General features: G+C 39.4%; 1 protein-coding gene across 1 annotated transcript in view; it reads right to left on the bottom strand.

The window, feature by feature from the left end:
* The window catches only part of slc2a9l2 (solute carrier family 2 member 9, like 2), a 104,290-nt gene that overhangs the window by 48,490 nt on the left and 37,940 nt on the right, over positions 1 to 17,860 (bottom strand). Inside the window, exons 7-9 of the mRNA XM_030051954.1 lie at positions 15,379 to 15,511; positions 9,420 to 9,607; positions 3,247 to 3,357 (exon numbers count right to left, since the gene is read on the bottom strand). Coding sequence (XP_029907814.1) covers positions 3,247 to 3,357; positions 9,420 to 9,607; positions 15,379 to 15,511 — 432 coding nt within the window. The remainder of the gene's footprint in view (positions 1 to 3,246; positions 3,358 to 9,419; positions 9,608 to 15,378; positions 15,512 to 17,860) is intronic.

Genomic DNA, 17,860 nt, shown 5'->3' with positions numbered 1-17,860 from the left:
AAACCGATTGCTAATGGTTTGATGGGAAATACAGTAAAATAATCACCCACTTTGATGTTGATAGGACATTTTTCAACCAGAAATATTGAGATAGGTTTGTAAAACTAATTGCCATCCAAGAAGACTATAATAATAATCTAGATTTACCCTAGTGCTGCCTCATAGGCTATACAGCATGTTTGAATTTTCATGCCAGTGGCTTAGATACTAAGCTAAGCTTCTGTGTGCTTATAGCAGCATGTCTACCATACACACAATGAGGATGTTTGCCACTAAAGTAAGCACAAAGCTTTTCAGTGTTTTCTGCTTCTTTGAAGATATCTGTCATTGAAAAAAGCTACATAAGAATATTATCCCTATACCTATCCCATGGAATGCCTCATCCTACTGTGCAGGTGAAAGCATGAGATTTGAATTTTACAGCTAGGGGACTCATATTCCATGACAAGTGATGTCTCGGGTTAAATTACACAGGTTTTATAACCAACCGATATACAATTTTAAATTGGACAGTTTATTTGTCCACGCTTTTTACCAGTGGCAGAGTGATGGCAGTGCTCAGTGCAGTTGGTAGGGGATGAGAGGGTCAAAACACCTGATGTGTGCCTGCCTGGGGCTGGTGGGCGAGATGCTGCGTGGCCACAGGGTCTGTGCTGTTTGAAGGGCAGAGGTTGGTGATTGAAGTCAGTCACCTTGTGGCTACCACTGCCAATGGGACCTCCTCACTGCTGCAGATCAAAGATCATCTTTACTTCTCTCCAGCTGAGAGGAATCACAGGACTAGATTAAGGCCTACATGGCGCATTAACACACCAATTAAATAGAGACAGATGAATCTTCAGAGTGGATATCCCGCTGAGCTCTGGACCACTTTCTTGTTTGAAAAATGGCACAGGTTAGAGGCACAGAAATTCATCCTTCTGGGTGTTTATGCACTCTAGTGGATGCGTGCTTGTATTTCACTCACAACTCTGTGCTATGTGTGAGGTTAGTTCTGCGGAAATGCACGTAAAAGGCCTTGCACTGTCGTGGTGTGAGTGAAAAACAGGCAGCCTACAAATTTCTAATGCATACAACATAATCCAGATCGATAACACGGTGCCCTAAATAGGTCAGCATGCCTGCAGCGACAGTTTAAATTGCATTTAAATTGCATACGGCAAATTATTGACTCCTTTTCACTGACAGAACTTGCATCAAAGCCTCAATTAAAGATTGCGTAGCACCACTTCAGCACTCTTGGGAATAGATCATACATGCCACTGTTCACATCTAATTACATTGTTCAGGAAAGGAAGACATGATAGAGTGAAATGAAATAAAAGCAAAGGAAAATATTAAATCCCTTGCATGTTCTCACTGATCTCCTATTGAGAGAAGTGCATATATGTGGCTTTTCTTCTGTGATGACAATTAAATAGAGGGAAAATGTTGAAGGTAAGCCTTATGAAAGATGCAACTCTTGGATCCACAAGGCTGCTTGATGTTGATATGTATACATGCCCTGGAGTGCTTTTGTGTTGCATGCCATATAAATACCTTATATGCTAAATCTCTGAGAAAGAGATTTAGCATATAAGGGTTATTAGAGGGATTTAGCAGCCCTTTAATAGCCCTGAAAGGTTTTAAATAAACCGTGTGATTTTTTTTTTTTTTTTTTTTTTAAACCATTATCATGATCCATTCCTGCTTGCACACCAACACTATGGATGTGAAAAGAGAGGGGAAGTCAACTGAGAGGGTGTGTCACTGAGTAATGGCTCTTGCATGGCAAACTTGAAATGCTTTGTCTTTCTGATCCTCTTGGCTCTTAATGGAGACCTCAGTGGAGATTAAGATAAACTCAGCACGGAAGTCTTTTTTTTTTTTTTTTTTTTTTGAGATTATTTTTTGGCATTTCTGCTTTGTTCAACAGTAAACAATAGGGAGAGAGAGAGAGAGAGAGAGAGAGAGAGAGAGAGAGAGAGCGGCCAGCGAGAGAGACAATGATATACAGCAAAGGACTCAGACTTGATGGGAAATGCTCCACCAAGTGGGCCACCAGGGAGTCCCAAATTATAAGATTTTTCTCTAAAAGTCACATTTTAGGTCAAGCTGAACTTTTCACTAGGGTTCAAGAAAGCTGAAGAAACTGTGCGACCTGTTCCCAACACTCAACATTTAAAAGGGACAATACTCTGTGGAGGTAATTTGCTATACCAGAGCTGCTTTACAGTTAATTAAAGTATATGACAGAGAAGAAAGTAGGAGAAAACTTTGCTGGCCTTGAGGATAAAATGCACCATTATGATAGAAACTCCTTACCAGACATCACCGGGCAATTTAGAGTAAGAAATTTCACTTATTTGTACCTAAAACATCTGAACGAAACTTGAGAAAAAATACCAAAATATGTAGTTTATGGTGTGTGTGTGTGTGTGTGTGTGTGTGTGTGTGTGTGTGTGCTGTAAATAGTGTATATAGTATCAGTAATGGAAAATTTCTTTTTAACTGTGTCAGTGCTGGAATAAGCACACAGTGCAACTGCAAATCCAATCTAATACATACTTCATGCTTTCTGTTTAGCACAGAAATAGTTCTTTAGTGTATTTCATGCAAGTATTTTACATTAGCTCCAACCACTTCCAATCCACATGGCTCAGATAAGAGAAGAACACAGGTTCTATAGACCAAACAGAGTGCACGCTTGAATACTTACATGGACATTACGGAGTGCAATTTGCACTGTAATTGAGTGCCAGTGTGATCGAACCTCATTCATCAAAACGCCTTGAATCAAGTGTTCCAAAATGTGAAATGCATGTAAATTCTAGCATTAATTAAAAAGTATTACATGAATACATTTTGAACACATTTTGAAATCCCTCTTAAGTCAGTTGTTCATGTGTTATGTTAATATTTGTTGTTACTGAACATTTGCTACAATCATGAAATGCATGTCTACATGATTTATTTATTCATTCCTCTTATATAATGAATTCTATGAACACCTAAACCTAAAACATCTACAGTACATTCCACTACACACAGCCCTTTTATGCTCAGTGAGTGTGGGCAAGACTGCAAGACTGAAAACACTACAATTCCTCAGATCTTGTTTTTTCATACACTAATAAAAAGTGTGTTTATGCGTATTATCTCCCATTTCTGAGGAGCAAGACCTTAAAGAGAACAAAACTACCTTGTCATTAAATGTTTAGAGAGCTAGTGGTTGGAGACTCTGTAAGTAAGCACCGGAATACTCACTGAGATGATGGCAGCCAAAGTCTCGATGCCCCCCGTGCTCAGTGTTATGTAGGGGACAATGTTGTCAGGAAAGCCCGCCTCCTGTAGGATACCATTGGTGTAGTACCAGATCTGTGAGAGAACGACAAATCAAATTTTACCATCATACATGTATTGGTCCTTCATGTCTCCATGAATATAGAAACATACTGCATGCACATCAGCGATGGAGTATTAAACAGCTATGTAATCCTACACTTGAAATTAAATGTGCCACTTTGTGCAAATTTTTCTCAGAAGGTTCAAATTCAATGTCGGTTGCATTTGCCATTTCACATACTAGGATTGGCTTTTAAACAGATTTGCAAGCTTTATGATTAGCTTTACACAAACGATAAGGCGAACTGGAAAATTAAAATATATTTAGAGAATTGCATAGATATGCTTCAAGTGATTACGCCATAATGGTGTCTAAATGATAATTGAAATGCCATTTCCTTTTTATGCTTTGCGGTCTAATAAGGCATTTGAAATTTCATTATAAATGATATATTATGCTAAAAAATGTAGCAAAATTCAAATGGAAGAAGTGAAACAGTCTCTTGTCTCTTGTTTTTGCCATTTAATATAGTCACTACGCTGATTTAATGGCAAAATGCACTTGCAAATGCATTCTGAGACAACTAAAGCCTCCACCTGTCTCTGCTCCTACGAAAGCCAGGCAACATCATGCTAAGTGAAAAAAAAAAAAAAAAAAAAGGATCACTTGAAAAATGGCAGCAGAGCAACTCATTCAATTACCGTGTTGGCAGATAAGGTGGGACAGAGAAGTGTATCCAGATCAGGGGCTTGTTAGGTGATACATCAAAGAGTAGAAACTTTTAATAGAATGTGTTTCAGGATGTGGTGCCTGGTCAGACCGTGGCTGAAAGATAATCTGAGTCTTATCCCAGGGGAGCGGGGAGACCAGCCATACAGATTCCTGCTGGCGAAATCGAGAGGTGTCTTCTACACGGCTTGAAAAGCACTGGACTCTGGTTGACTCCATGCAGGGCCACACTTTCTTTCATTGTCAAGCCATGCGGAAGATTCCCGTCTTCAACTGGAAATGGTCTCCCCACTCTTTTGGGATGAGGCGCAGATAATCCCTCCACCACCTCTCTCAGTTTTTCAGCGACCACCTCAGCATCAATCAAATATAAGTGACATTATACTGAATTTGTCTTTTCACTGTCAGCCAAAATCTGCACGAGTGTCAAATGAAATTCCAATTGCAGAGCACTACCATACATGAAAACGTATACTTTACATTACTTATACATTATACATTACATAAATGATGCATATTTCATATTAATTTCATTGAGCCATCTTGCTAGCTGTAGGGCTTGTCCATATTTTATGCATTGATAAAAGGCATGTTGTTATCAAGTTTAATCGAGACTGCTTTCATACTGAATTTATGTTGAATGTTTACTCCTTCCATGGAAGGGCATAAGCCAAAAGTAAATGCTAACAAGAGGTTGAGTCAGGATCCAAAATGGAAGGAAATGGCAAATGATCACGATGTCAAAACATATAGCTGAATGCTTTACTTAAGCCACCCACACATAACCACCCAATTACCAGATTTAATTTAAATGTCTCTATGAAAATACATAGATGGAGGCCTCTGTGAAATTTAGCAAATAAAAATCAGAAAGAGAACTCCAGGCTGTAGTAGGCAGAGAACAGAGAGAAAGAAAATGGCATGAATATTAATAGCAAGGCAAGGCAAAGAGTTTTTCTTAGTCCCACTGTTAAAAGATATGCTCTGTTTCTTAGCCGTTTTTTTTTTTTTTTTTGTCATTTCTCTCCCCTCGCTCCTCTTCATCTTTCTCTCCACTGGCCCTTTTTGTGACAAGTCAGACCATGAATAGGCCATTGTTTATGAACTTTGACAAGTTTAAATCCTGGAACTGTGACACTATTTTCCATTATTATTTCCCAGCTGTCAACTCAGGGTCAGCACTGTCAGTTTCATAGCAGTGCAAAAAGCTACTGAATCATCTCCAAGTCTTTTGTAGATCATAAAATTTACTGGAGTCATTTGACAACTTTGATAGCTACAGGGCAGTGAATAATGAAGGCCAATCAAAATCAGGACATCCAAATTGATTTGAATTATATTCCTGACTCCTTGGGATAAAAAATGCCATGTAAATTATGTCATGTTCAAATCTATGATAATTCAGATGAGCTATGTGAATTCCAGCGTTGACTTAGATTAATGAAAGTCCTTCAGCCTTAAGGGTAAAAATTAAGCACAAATGTTATTTTTTAAATTAATCCTGAATATGAATTTGGAATAAATGTTTAAACTACCCATCTGCATGCAAAACATGCAGCCTACTCTGACAGTTTGATTTAGGAAACTGAGCGAGCTGTTGATACTTTTATTCTTGAATTATAGTTTTAAATCCAAAATAACAGTTTTGCATCCCCATGCTGCTCGAGCCACAAGAGCCAGTAATGAGTTTCCGACTGCTCTGTAATAGCAGCTCTCTAACCCGCCTCATGGGAGTCCAAGTACAATGCACTTGTTTTTGAAGCGTGGCAATAACCCCAGTTCCACTCTACCAGTCTGACAACTGCAACGCTGTGAGCAGAGAGAGCAGCCGGGGAGAGGGAGGGAGGTAAAGGGCCTGGCAGGAGCTGCTATCAATTCAATCCCACCACAAAAACTCAAACTTAATTAAACACTACAAGATATCCATTAATATTCACTTACTTTTGATCTTTTATCACAGATTCAGCAACTCCAAAAAATATGCAATTCAACATATGCACCTATAAATGGAAGAAATGTCTAGAAATATTATCCTCTATCTGAAATAATAAAAACAAACATATTTTTACATCAAAATATTATTTGGTGCAATTGAAATATTTGCATCCAGTTATTATGAGCTATGTGTCAGTGATGTTGAACATTATGCTCCCTGCATTCCTGACTCAGTACTCAGGACTCAGTAAACTCAGCATCGATACGTCCAGGTGTCCCAAACTATTTTTACCCTGAGGATGCTAAAGCGGTGCCTTATCTCTGGTACATTGATTGGGATTAGATGATTCATTGAATGAGGCTGATTCAAAACAGAGCCAACTCAGCCGGTGAGGCCACAGGTGCCATTAAAATGAAGAACGCATAATCCCCTCAGCACACCAGGGCATTCTGGAGTCAACAATAAGCGCACCCAAACATCCAATTAAGTTTTGTTTTCAACCCAGTTTAGTGAGCAATGTGTGTTTTTTTTATGCAAACAAATGTGTGCAAGACGTCACAGGAGTCAAAAAAATGGATTGTTTCTGTATAACTTCCAAGTTTGTGTTGTGGCTGGCGGCAGTTTTTCACATCTTTTCAACTGGGACTGAACTGACAGCTAAGATAGCTGAGCCGCTCTGTTTTGAATCAGTCTCCATCACTGAGTCGATCCTGTTCAGTGAATGAGAGAACGAAGGCACTCAGGACCACTGAACAAACGAGTGACAGAGTCAGTGAATTAATCATTTGAATCTGAATCATTTGAATCTGAATCATTTGAATCGTTTGGCGAATGGACCAAAATAAAAAAGATTCTTCCAAATGAACAATAAATCCCATTTTTCCAAAGACAGTGATCTATTGAGCTGTTCAAAGAAAACATGCACTTCTCATATTGTCTCAGTTGTTCCACTTGTTAAGACTAAGTGTGTGGTTCCTTCACTGCACACACACCTTTACCTCATGAGTAGAGTTTACACATTCAGTTGATTATACGGTCGACCTGTAGCTACAGGATGACAGAGGAGACTGTCCTCGGGAAACCGCCCTTTTAGTCGTGTTAGATTCACCCCTGAGGGTTGTATGCACTGCTAATTTAGGACACACTCCTGTTGGTTGTGTTAAAGACTACAGGCCGATTTTTAAGTGCAGTAATTATTACCAGAAAATAACAGCCCACAGCAGGGTTTACTCGCCTGTTGTACATCTGTGTTTTTGTAACTTGGTGCCAGTAATTCAGATATTTAAAAATAATGAAAAATTATGAAAAAATAAGAAATGTGTGAATGAGTAAAAAACCACTAGATACACTATGCTGCATAGTGTATCATCCATTTGCATATGACTGAGGAAAATGTAACAAAATGTAGACAGAGGTAAATAAATGATAAATGACACTGGTTTCCTCTGTCTAGACTGTGAAACATCCTCTTTTATGCAAATTACACAGCGCAGAGATTCATTAAAAGTCCCTGGTTCCCTTTGGTCCTATTCAGTTACTCTTGGGTCATTCTTGGCAACTGCTCTGATGAAGCTGTCTTTCAACCACAAATACTCCCTTCATTTTCATTTTCATCTCCAAACCCCTCAGGCTCATATCAAGCATCAAAATCACCCATCACACGTTCAGTGCAGATGGATATTATGCATTCATCATAATGCAGCGGAAAGTGTTATCTCTGAGATGTGTAATATGTTGAATGCTGGATCTCCGTATTTCAAATGGCATAATGGATTAGTTTTGGGTGCAGGTGATTGATGAATTTCAATAACTGCAATTCAGTGTCAGTGTTTTTTTTGTTGTTTTTTTGTTTTTGTTTTTGTTTTTTTTTTTTCATTTCTGCTGAAATTTTAATATTTGCTAATGCAAAAAGGATATGGACCCCCCCCCCCCCCCCCCCCCAAAAAAAAAAAAACACACAAAAATCTTCCTTGACTGTATGTTACATATAGTCTTGTTTAATAAAGTTTAATATAGAATTTTGACCAGATGCTGTTGTCTCTCTAAGTTTGAATTTTGCCACTTCATTTACTGCATCTGCATTAAAAAGTAAAATGAGTTATGTGAGATATAAATATGGAAATATGACTGTTAAATAGATGATGAAAATCTAAATATGAATGATACATAAAAGTCCCAAATCCTCTCCCTCATTCAGTTTGAGTGTGGTATGATAACCGGCCATAACTAGTTTATAACTGGTAGATAACTGGCACTCTGGTCCTAAACAAAATATTCATTATTTTCCAGTCTCATCCTTTAATAAAACTTTAAATCTCTTGTGTCTCTAGAGAAGAAACAACTTCATCTGTCATTCCCTTTCCAGATCAAAATGTTAATGCAGTTGATCTGCTTCGTTCTAAGCCTCTTCCCCTCTCCTTCCTGCTTGCGCTCCCTTATTTGTATTCTTGGCGTCATCTGCTTATGGGTCAGGAGAATTATAAAACACAGCGCAATTGTAGAAGTAAACCTGTTTATCTCCAAACCATCACTGTGCATATTCACAGGAAATTATTCTCAGAAATTCATAAGTAAATGGATGTAAATGTTATGAGTCTTCATTAGCATTTGTTTGTCCTTGCAGAAATGCTTCTGAAAAATACTGGATTGATTGTTGAGACACTCGGGCATAACTCCAGCCTAAACAAATGTCAGTGTTTGTCAAGAGGCACATAGGTAATAAACTGTGGTGCAGGAGCAAGTTGCAAAAAGCTGAATCCCATCCAAAATGCATTATACTTCTAGAGATTTTCATTCAAATAACTACGCTGAGGAAAATTGAAAATGTATTGTAAGAGGCTCCAATCATTGTCTGTGCCTTGGTACACACTCTCAGTGTCCGTACCACAGCGGTCAAATATGTCAACGAAACCAATTTTGTGTTTGATACATCAAAGACTTTTATGTTTGATTCATGGAGGGACAAAGTTAATGCCTGTGACAGTGTTATTAATGGACATCTCTGGAGAGAGCAGTCAATATGAGATACATCTTAAAGGCAGGTGATATCCATTTAACACAAAAAATATTGACCAGAATTTCTCACTATGCTTGTGTTGCTCCTTGTGACAACACTGTCCACTCCACATTCTGCCCTCGTTTTCCTCTAGGTTGTGCAGAATGAAAATTGTTTATAACCTGCAAGCACTCCAGTAACGTGTGTGTGCTGTAGAATAAATCTGCATTTTGTAACAGCTTACTAGGCTATCCCTAAAACACATTTATTTAAACTGAGCGAGTGGAATTGAACCGAATTGCTTCAAAATTTGAATTTATGAAGTCATGATGAGTGTGTGTACGTTACTCTGTTTGTGATTGATCATTTATGAACATGATGATAAATGCATACAGGTGGAATTCAAGAGGGGAACTGCAAAATTTGAAGCTTACAGCATTGAGGCCGCAGAGCTGATAGCAGGCCATAGTGATGATGACGGTGATGAGCTGCCAGCGAAGAGCCGGGTTCTTCACCAGCTGCACCAGAGAGATGGTCTGCAGGTTGTTCTGGGCACGGAGCTCCACGTGAACCTCTTCCAGCTCCTTGGACACATCCTTCTTTCCAAGGAATCTCTGGAAGGCTGATACAAACACGGACAGAGACACACAAACATATAAGGAGCTGTCAGTTTAAAAAAAAAAAAAAAAAAAAAAAGATTCCCTGGAGCACGCAGTCATTCAGCAGTCTTTATTTACAGGTGCAGAGTGGCCAGTGGTTCAACACTGTACACACCTTCATCAGTGTCCCATTACAGCAACATTTACACAAGTCGCCCTGTACCTGTAAATAAAGGCTGCCAATTGACTGTTTGCTGCAGGGGTTGTCTTTTATCTCAAGTTGCTCATCTGGTTCTTTCTATATATCCTGTCTAAAAGGGGCTGATGCATGGTGATCATTTTCAGCTACGTCAGTGTTGAGGAATAAACCCACAACTACAGGGAAGGAGAATCTTACACTAGATTTTAGTCATTAAATGCGCAGCTAACTATCACGCAAGAGTTTTTCACTTTTTGGTATAGTGTTTGTGTGTGTGTGTGTGTGTGTGTGTGTGTGTGTGTGTGTGTGTGTGTGTGCGTGTGTATGTGTGTTTCCAGAAGTATATGTAGGCAATTAACAGCTGACCAGTTGTTTTTTTGGCAGCCCCTCACTGTTTTGGCCAGTTAAAGGTTGTCTTGAACTTCAAACACAACTGGAACATGCTGGCTGGAAACCAGTGAGGGTAGAGATGGCATACTTCTATCCTCACTTTAATCCCCTCTCCTGTGATGGCACAGGTGTGTCCCAAGCCCAGCGGCAATAGAAACTGGAGGTGGATGCAGGTTGAGGACGTGACCCAGAACAGCCAAACTCTACACACAGATGGTGAAAGATAGCGGGCAATGAGGACATGGGAGTTGGACACTGCTCCGTGACCAGATAGGACACACACTTGTCCCACCCAAAGGCTTGTTTCAAGTCCTCCAGTGTGTCGGGATGCAGCTGTTAGTGATAGAGATGCTTTGTGTTGAGTGTCTGTGCATGTGTGCAGAAGTGCAAAGGCTAGACCAGGTGGTAAAAGTACATATCATACTAAATCAAGACACAAAGTAGGGCCACAACAGAGACATGTGACTCAGTCACCTTAATTTAGGTGCTGCAGATTCACCATGTTGGCCTAATAAAATGCTGTTGCACTTTACTTCCCACAGTCAGTCCGTCCACCCATCCATCCATTTTCTATGTCCCCCAATTCATTTTCAAGGTGATAGGGGACTGAAGCCCACTGGGCAGAGGGCAGGGAGACCCATGGAAATAAAGGGAGACCAGTGCCAAGTTTTGAACCCAGGACCCTCTTACTGTGAGGAACCAGTGCTAACCACTGAGGCAGCATGTCACACCCCCACAGCCAGTGACATATTGAATCTTAATAGCCAAACTATCTCCCAGCCAGTGGTGGGAGACAACCTGAGGCTCCAACCAGACAGCTGGATTCAGTAATGTTAGATCTATGGACTTTTATCTCTGTCACACCTTGAATATTCTTTAGTAGAAAGCAACCATAGACCATCCTGGTGTGCTGTGTATGACTTACTGATGTCATGTTTAAAGATGTCTGGTTACTGAAGATCTTTTTTTTTTCTTCACATAGTCACCTCTGGCTGTTTGACTGACAGACCACCCAACCCACAGTCTGGCCAACATGGTGATTTATAGGATTTTGCTTTCCAGCAGGGCAAAAAGAGACAGTTTATAAGAAATATGAATACATATGAGTTTACAAGAAGCAAAGATGTATTCTACAACTTGTTCATTTATCTTCAAATGTTTTGAAAAACCAAAGTCATCCTTTTATAAAACCCATAAAGAACTGACAAGTGAGTAAGCGACAAACAAGTTTTAATATCTGTTGTTAAACGTTTGTACTTGAACAAGGGGCTCCATCATTTAACCTTATCTCAGTCAAACAACACTTTAATTATCACCCAAATTTGCATATGCAGATGAGTTCTCTACTGTCGCTCCCTGCTGATGGAAAATATGACAACATGCTTTAATCCACCATCATGCCGTGGCTGTCAAAATCGGTGACATGACATGATACTGATGTTTATGAGCCCATGGTGGCATGTGCAACAGCAGCAGGGTCCCTGTGGAGGCAGCCTATTTTGTTTTCCCTGCAAGATGACAGTGGGGCTTCACTGCACCATGTTGGGACCGGAGCGCTCCCATTGCCCCAAGGAGGAAGGATATGGCATAACAAAGGGTCTTATCAAGACCAGACAGATTTAAGCTGTTTGAGGAGGGCTCCCGCTGGGGTACTGTGGGAACAAAAACCCTCAGCGAGACAGGTGCAAAAGGCAATATTTGAAGAATGTCTGACAGGCATTAAGAAGTGGCTAATGTGGAGGCACTTTCGCTTGAATTTAATTCAGCTTTCTCAGTTGGTGTGTTAATATCTGCACAAAAATTCTGTTAAACAAATGTTCACCGCACACAGAATAGAACACAATGCATATTTTATGGTCATTTAAAAAGTGGGAAAACTGATGATAGCACTTACCATAAAAAACATCAGTACTGGGTGCCTGGAAAGTCTGATATCACAATCAGGAAAATGTTTAACTAAATGGATACCAAAAATGCTTTTAGGAAGTTGGATTAAACCCACACCTGCTTTCAGACCAGAAACCTTGACACCTCAAACTCAGCCATCTGACAGCTAGTGTCTGCAATAAGATGAGAATATATAGTGTTACAGGACTCTGAGATTGCAGGCTGTTCAGACACAGTGCAGCATGCCGCAATGCAATATAGATTTTGCACTATTAAGAGAAGCTGAGGATCCTAGAAATGCTGTTCATTACACAGGCATGCTGTGAGACATGATGTATGAGTGATGCAAAACACAATGCAATAATAGCCTAATGAGATTATTACCTGATAGGGCTGCATGAAAAATGAATCAGGATCTCAATCAGTGGATGCAATTTCATTTCTAAATGAGGAAGTGTCACTTGCTCCTATTCCCCTGTGTATCCACATGCTGCTGCATTCACGTGTTGATGTCTTTGCTCCGGACTAATCCCAGTGACTATATCAATCACACATACACAATGTAAAGCAGCAGAGCAAGTGATGCTGTGCTCATATTGGGGGGAAAAAAAAAGAACAACTTTCCAGTGTGTGGGACTTTTTGGGGTCTGCACCCGACAATGATGCATAATTTGCAAGCAATGCTTTGGCATCGTCATAGCACCGTTAGGTACCGCTACGAATTTCTAAAACCACCGCAAACATCACTTTAAAATCCAGTATGAGTTCCCAGTGAAGGACAAACCAACCACATCACAAAATATGACTAAATGTTGTAAAGTAAGAGAGGAAAAAAGACTTGAAGTATTTTTTTTTTGTTCTAAAAAAGGTGTGAGTCAAGCACTTTAATAAGTTAAGTCGCAAGCATCTCAGACATGTTTTTTGACTAGAGCATCTAAGACTGCAATGACTATTTTTCTTGAAAATATAAGAACTGTGATATAAATTATGCAGAGAAAAATAAAATCGTGATTCACATTTTTGACTCATTCAAGACTCGTGTTATTATTTGACCCGTTCTGAAACAGAGTAGAGCCACAGCCCTCATTAACAGCACTTTGATTATGGCTCTCTCAGCCTTTAGAGGACCGAGTTATCTCAGCTACAACCTCTGTAACCTTTAAATGGAGGGGAGGGCCACTGCAGATATATGACATGACAAGAGACAAGATGGGGTGCGAGAGAACATGCTGTTTCTGTCTGACACTCGGTATGATGATAATAGGACACTACAGGACCACCCCTAAGGATTTGTATGCACTGACGACAGTTCCCCCAACCTTGGTCCTATCACACGAGCCAACACCGCGGATCGGCTGCCTTGTTCAGACTCATGCCAGCTAATGTTGGCTGGCGGTGTTTGGGAAGGTGTGAGGAGAGTTCGGGAAGGGTAATGTTTCACCAGCCCTCCGTTTCGTCTTCAGGGAGTTATTTATGCAGGCACAGTGATTGTCACCAGTGGCCTGCTGCTAAGACAAAGCACCACAGAGGATTTTCTTTTTTTTTTTTTTTTTCAAGCAGTAACACTATACAAGACAGCACCTGGCACATACTGGATTCCTGGGGCCAATACTTCTATTTATATTTGAGTAAAAAAAAAAAAAAATCCATCAAATTTGTTGCTATTTTTGATGCAAAAACTATACATTTGTAGCAGTATTTTCCTCAAATTTTGAAATAAAAGTTGTACTAATGATAGGTCAAATAAAACGTTTTGATTGCAGTATTTTTTTGCATTCAAATCTATATTTTGATTGCAAACCTATTTTTTGGTACCATAGTAAAGAAACAAAAAAACACTCCATAGTTGGTCTGCACATCCATATAGTTTGCTCCCTCTCTGCTCACTTGCACAATACTTTTTGAGACAAGCAGTTGATATTTGAGTGCCTCAGAGAAAATGGATTGAGAGCCACTACACTAGACACTCAGCAATATCAGCTTTTATCAGAGTTCCAGTGGCCAGACTAGTCTCTCTTGAATCTTCTCTAAAGCTCATGTTGAATCATATTTATATTTACCAAAAGGATTTTTTGAAAGCCACCGAGTCAATAAAGCTGCTAGACTCACTGGAGGGTGATGCAGGGTGATGCACTTGGTAGCTGTTGGTACAGCTACCAAGTGGTACAGCAAGAGAAGCCGAACAGCTTATTTGTATAACTTATTAACACCAATGAATTAAGCAAATCATGCTTATGCACAATTAATTCTGAATCTCAAAGTTATTTCGATGTAAGTGGCTTCAACATTAAAAACCACGTTCAGTCAAAACTGACATTTTAAAGTCCACTGAAGTTGAAGCTTTAACTCTTAACACAATTTACAGCAGATTTCAAGAAACACAAACAGGATATTTCCATTTTACAAAGGACAGCCAATGAGAGCATCTGATGGTACCCGTAAATAATGCATGGCCACAGACATCAAAGAGGCCCTGCACTGAAAACCTCCACAGGCACGCCGCTGATCTAACTCTTTACATATCTAACAAAAAATATTTCTTCACAGTAATACTTGTAGTGTGAACTGACACTATCCTGCTCCGTTTCTCCTGCTGGCACAAAACTGCCTGTTTTTTTCAAGATGTCTGACATTCCTTATGATGATCAACAACAAAGGTCGGATTGATGAGACAGCACATTTGAACTTTGCATCTGACACTTGCCTCTGAAAACAGAATTATCTCATCGGTGTTGTGGTAAAAGCACAGATATAGAGTAAAAGAGCAAAAGTGCACATCTAAATCACCTCACAAATGTTTAACGTTTCATGCATAATTGAACATTTTAAGGGCTATGTGTTGGAAAGTCTGAAGTTTAGTGGGTTTTAAAACTCTCAAGTTACTGCGCAAGTAAGCTTTGAAAACCAAAAATCTCACAACATGGCCAGTTAATCATATATTAATTGGTATTGATCAGCAACTCAATCAATCTGCAATAATAATAATATGGTCATTTGTGCTACTGGACAATACAAAATGTTACGTGATGTTTCTTTAGTAACATTTTAAGCACCTCTGACCACCAAAATTGAAAAAAGTGTAACTCATGATGGGCAGCTTGGCACCTTGCATGGTAGCCTCTGCCATCAGTGTCCAAGTGTGTGTGTGTGTGTGTGTGTGATGGGTAAACATTGCAATGCCCTTTGAGTGGACGGCAGATGAGCAAAGTGCTATAGAAGTGCAGTTCATTTACCACTCGAGAGCCTTTGTGCAACAGCCTGGTATGTAGGAGTGTACTTGAATCTATAAGTGTGTGTTTCCATCAGTGTATGTAATACCTTTCTCTGCTGCAGCCTCGTCCCTCCTCTCCATCAGCAGGTAGCGCGGACTCTCCGGGAGGAAGGGCAACACACACAGCTGCAGCAGTGCAGGAAACGCCAGGAAGGCAAAAAGGAAGTTCCACCTGGACTCCTGCAGTCAAAATATCAACAGAAGACAAATATCAAAACTTCAGGCACATGGAGGAGTTTCCCCATTACCAAGCAATTGGAAACACAGGAAAATCTTGTAAAGTTGTATGGTTGTTGAATATCACAATATGCAATGAATGGATACAAATCTTTCCCCAGATTAGAATTTCCTAAAGCAGTTAAAATTATCATTTAAATGCAATATAGCTGTTATGCTTGAGGAGGAAATGGAATTAGCCCATGGCAATTTACTATGAAAGCTTCATTCAAGCCAGCTAATCTTGATTGAAATCCTAAGGTCTTCAAGTAATACATTTCCACATTTAATGCTTATCTTCCCAAAATGTCAGAAGTGGAACAGAGTGCTTAAATATCTGGTTCAGTTATTGCCTGCTGGTGATATTAATACCTTTACGAAGTGTACACAAATGGAACATTTTTTAAATGTCTGGTGATTTACAATTTCACAATTACACTTTATGTCGGAGAGGTAAACCATGTTTCAGCACCAGAGATAAAGTTAGATATGAAGTACACAAGTATTTCAAGGCCTTTTTTCACTTTGAGTCCAGCCGCTATAAATCAAACCAGTCAACAAAAAGTTAGAAATGTCATTACAAGTTCTTTCTTTTTCCTGTCAACTTCATCTAAACCACAACAACAAAACACATAGCCTACTAAAATGATTTTTTTTTTTTTTTTAATGGTAAATGCTGGATTAATCTGACCTCCTCTTTGAACCAACTAATCTGTACAGTCTAGAAGCAATTGTAAAACATCTACAACATCTACAATAGGATATTGAACAAAAAAAATATTTTGAAAAAAAAAAAAAAAATCCTTGCTCTCCGGCTCCCTGGGTCAAAGACATGGCTGCCTTTTGCTTAACAGCTGTGACACACATAAAAATTGAGCTGGCCACAGTCCCAGGCACTGCAGTAATGGGGGAAGGTCATGATGATTAGAGGATTAACACTGACACCCAGAGATCTTCAAACTCAGGAATGCATAAATATATTTAATGATTATGATAATGTCCTCCCAGTAGGTTCTGGGGTATGCATGAGGACTGCATGAATTGCTGACAAAGGAAAAACAAATGAACGAACACCACATGGTGTTCATTCAAGCTGTTAGGCTTAAAAAATGCCTACAGGAAATATTCATCACAGTCTGGTGGATTTATGGAACCAAATGATGGAAATGGTGTTGTCAAAGAACTACCTTTAAAATAAATAAATTAATAAATAACAAATAAAAAACCATATAGCACTGAAATCTGGGTCATTCAAGCCACCTTTTGATGTGCACCTGCTACTTTAGGGGGAGGAAAATGATTGCTGTGATTATGGTTATTTCACTCAAAAAGGCTGGAGTTACTCTGATTATCACACCATTGAGTTCTCTTTATTTTATATATTTTGATTTTAGTTTTTTTTGATATTTTAAATCAAGGTATTTCATGCATTCCTCGTTAGCATCACATAAACAGTGCAGTCATCATCTTCCTGATGACGATTTGGCCTGGAGCGAAGGGAAGTGTGACGACGACCAGTCTGTCTGGATGAAGGATAAGGTCACTGACCCGGCATTACACCATCACAACTGGGGGTGCGTCAACCACATCAAAATGGATGTCTGAGTCACCGAGTGACAATAGATGTAACTATAAAAAAAACATGGATGCATGCTTATTCACATAGATAACTCCCCCTCTCCCCCCTCCCCATGCCTCTTGGTCTCAGTTGGGTGAATGGGATGTGGACATTGGTACAGGGAATGTGGCACTAGATGCCCTTTGGAGAGGAAATGCCAGCTCCCCAGCTGCTCACAGGGCCTAACCTTTACTAAGTGGAACAAAATCTGTTCTTCTGCAATACACCTTACATATTCCAATAAAATTTGTTCAACTCGAAATGTATGTGTTAGGTTAAACACCACTGCTTTGGTCCTCAAAACGGGGTCAAACCCAAAGTGTACAATACAGAACATTAAAGTTAAGAGACGTTAATAGCTTGCAATGATCAGTCATAGCCCAACTAATTGTGTATGATTAAAGGATTTTAGTGAAATTTCATACAATACTGTAGGCATACTTATTAGGGTGATGGAAGCTAAAGGTAAGACCTGAAATGAAAGAAAATGACCTGGTACATTTTTTTTATTTGTGATGGGAATTAATAAGTAAAGTTTTCACAAGACTTTAAGGATGAAAGTGTGGGCTCTAGCTTGCAGCCACGAGGGCAGCAGATGAATATGCATAAATTAAAGATTATCGGCTTCAATCATTTTAAATAAGGAGAGACTCTGATGGAGGTATAATCACATTTGCTCAGCAAAGTCCTTTGAT

This window comes from Myripristis murdjan, chromosome 5, assembly GCF_902150065.1.
Source record: "Myripristis murdjan chromosome 5, fMyrMur1.1, whole genome shotgun sequence".
Lineage (NCBI taxonomy): Eukaryota > Metazoa > Chordata > Actinopteri > Holocentriformes > Holocentridae > Myripristis > Myripristis murdjan.
Note: the sequence above shows the minus strand (reverse complement) of the source record. Positions and strands in the feature narration are given on the sequence as shown.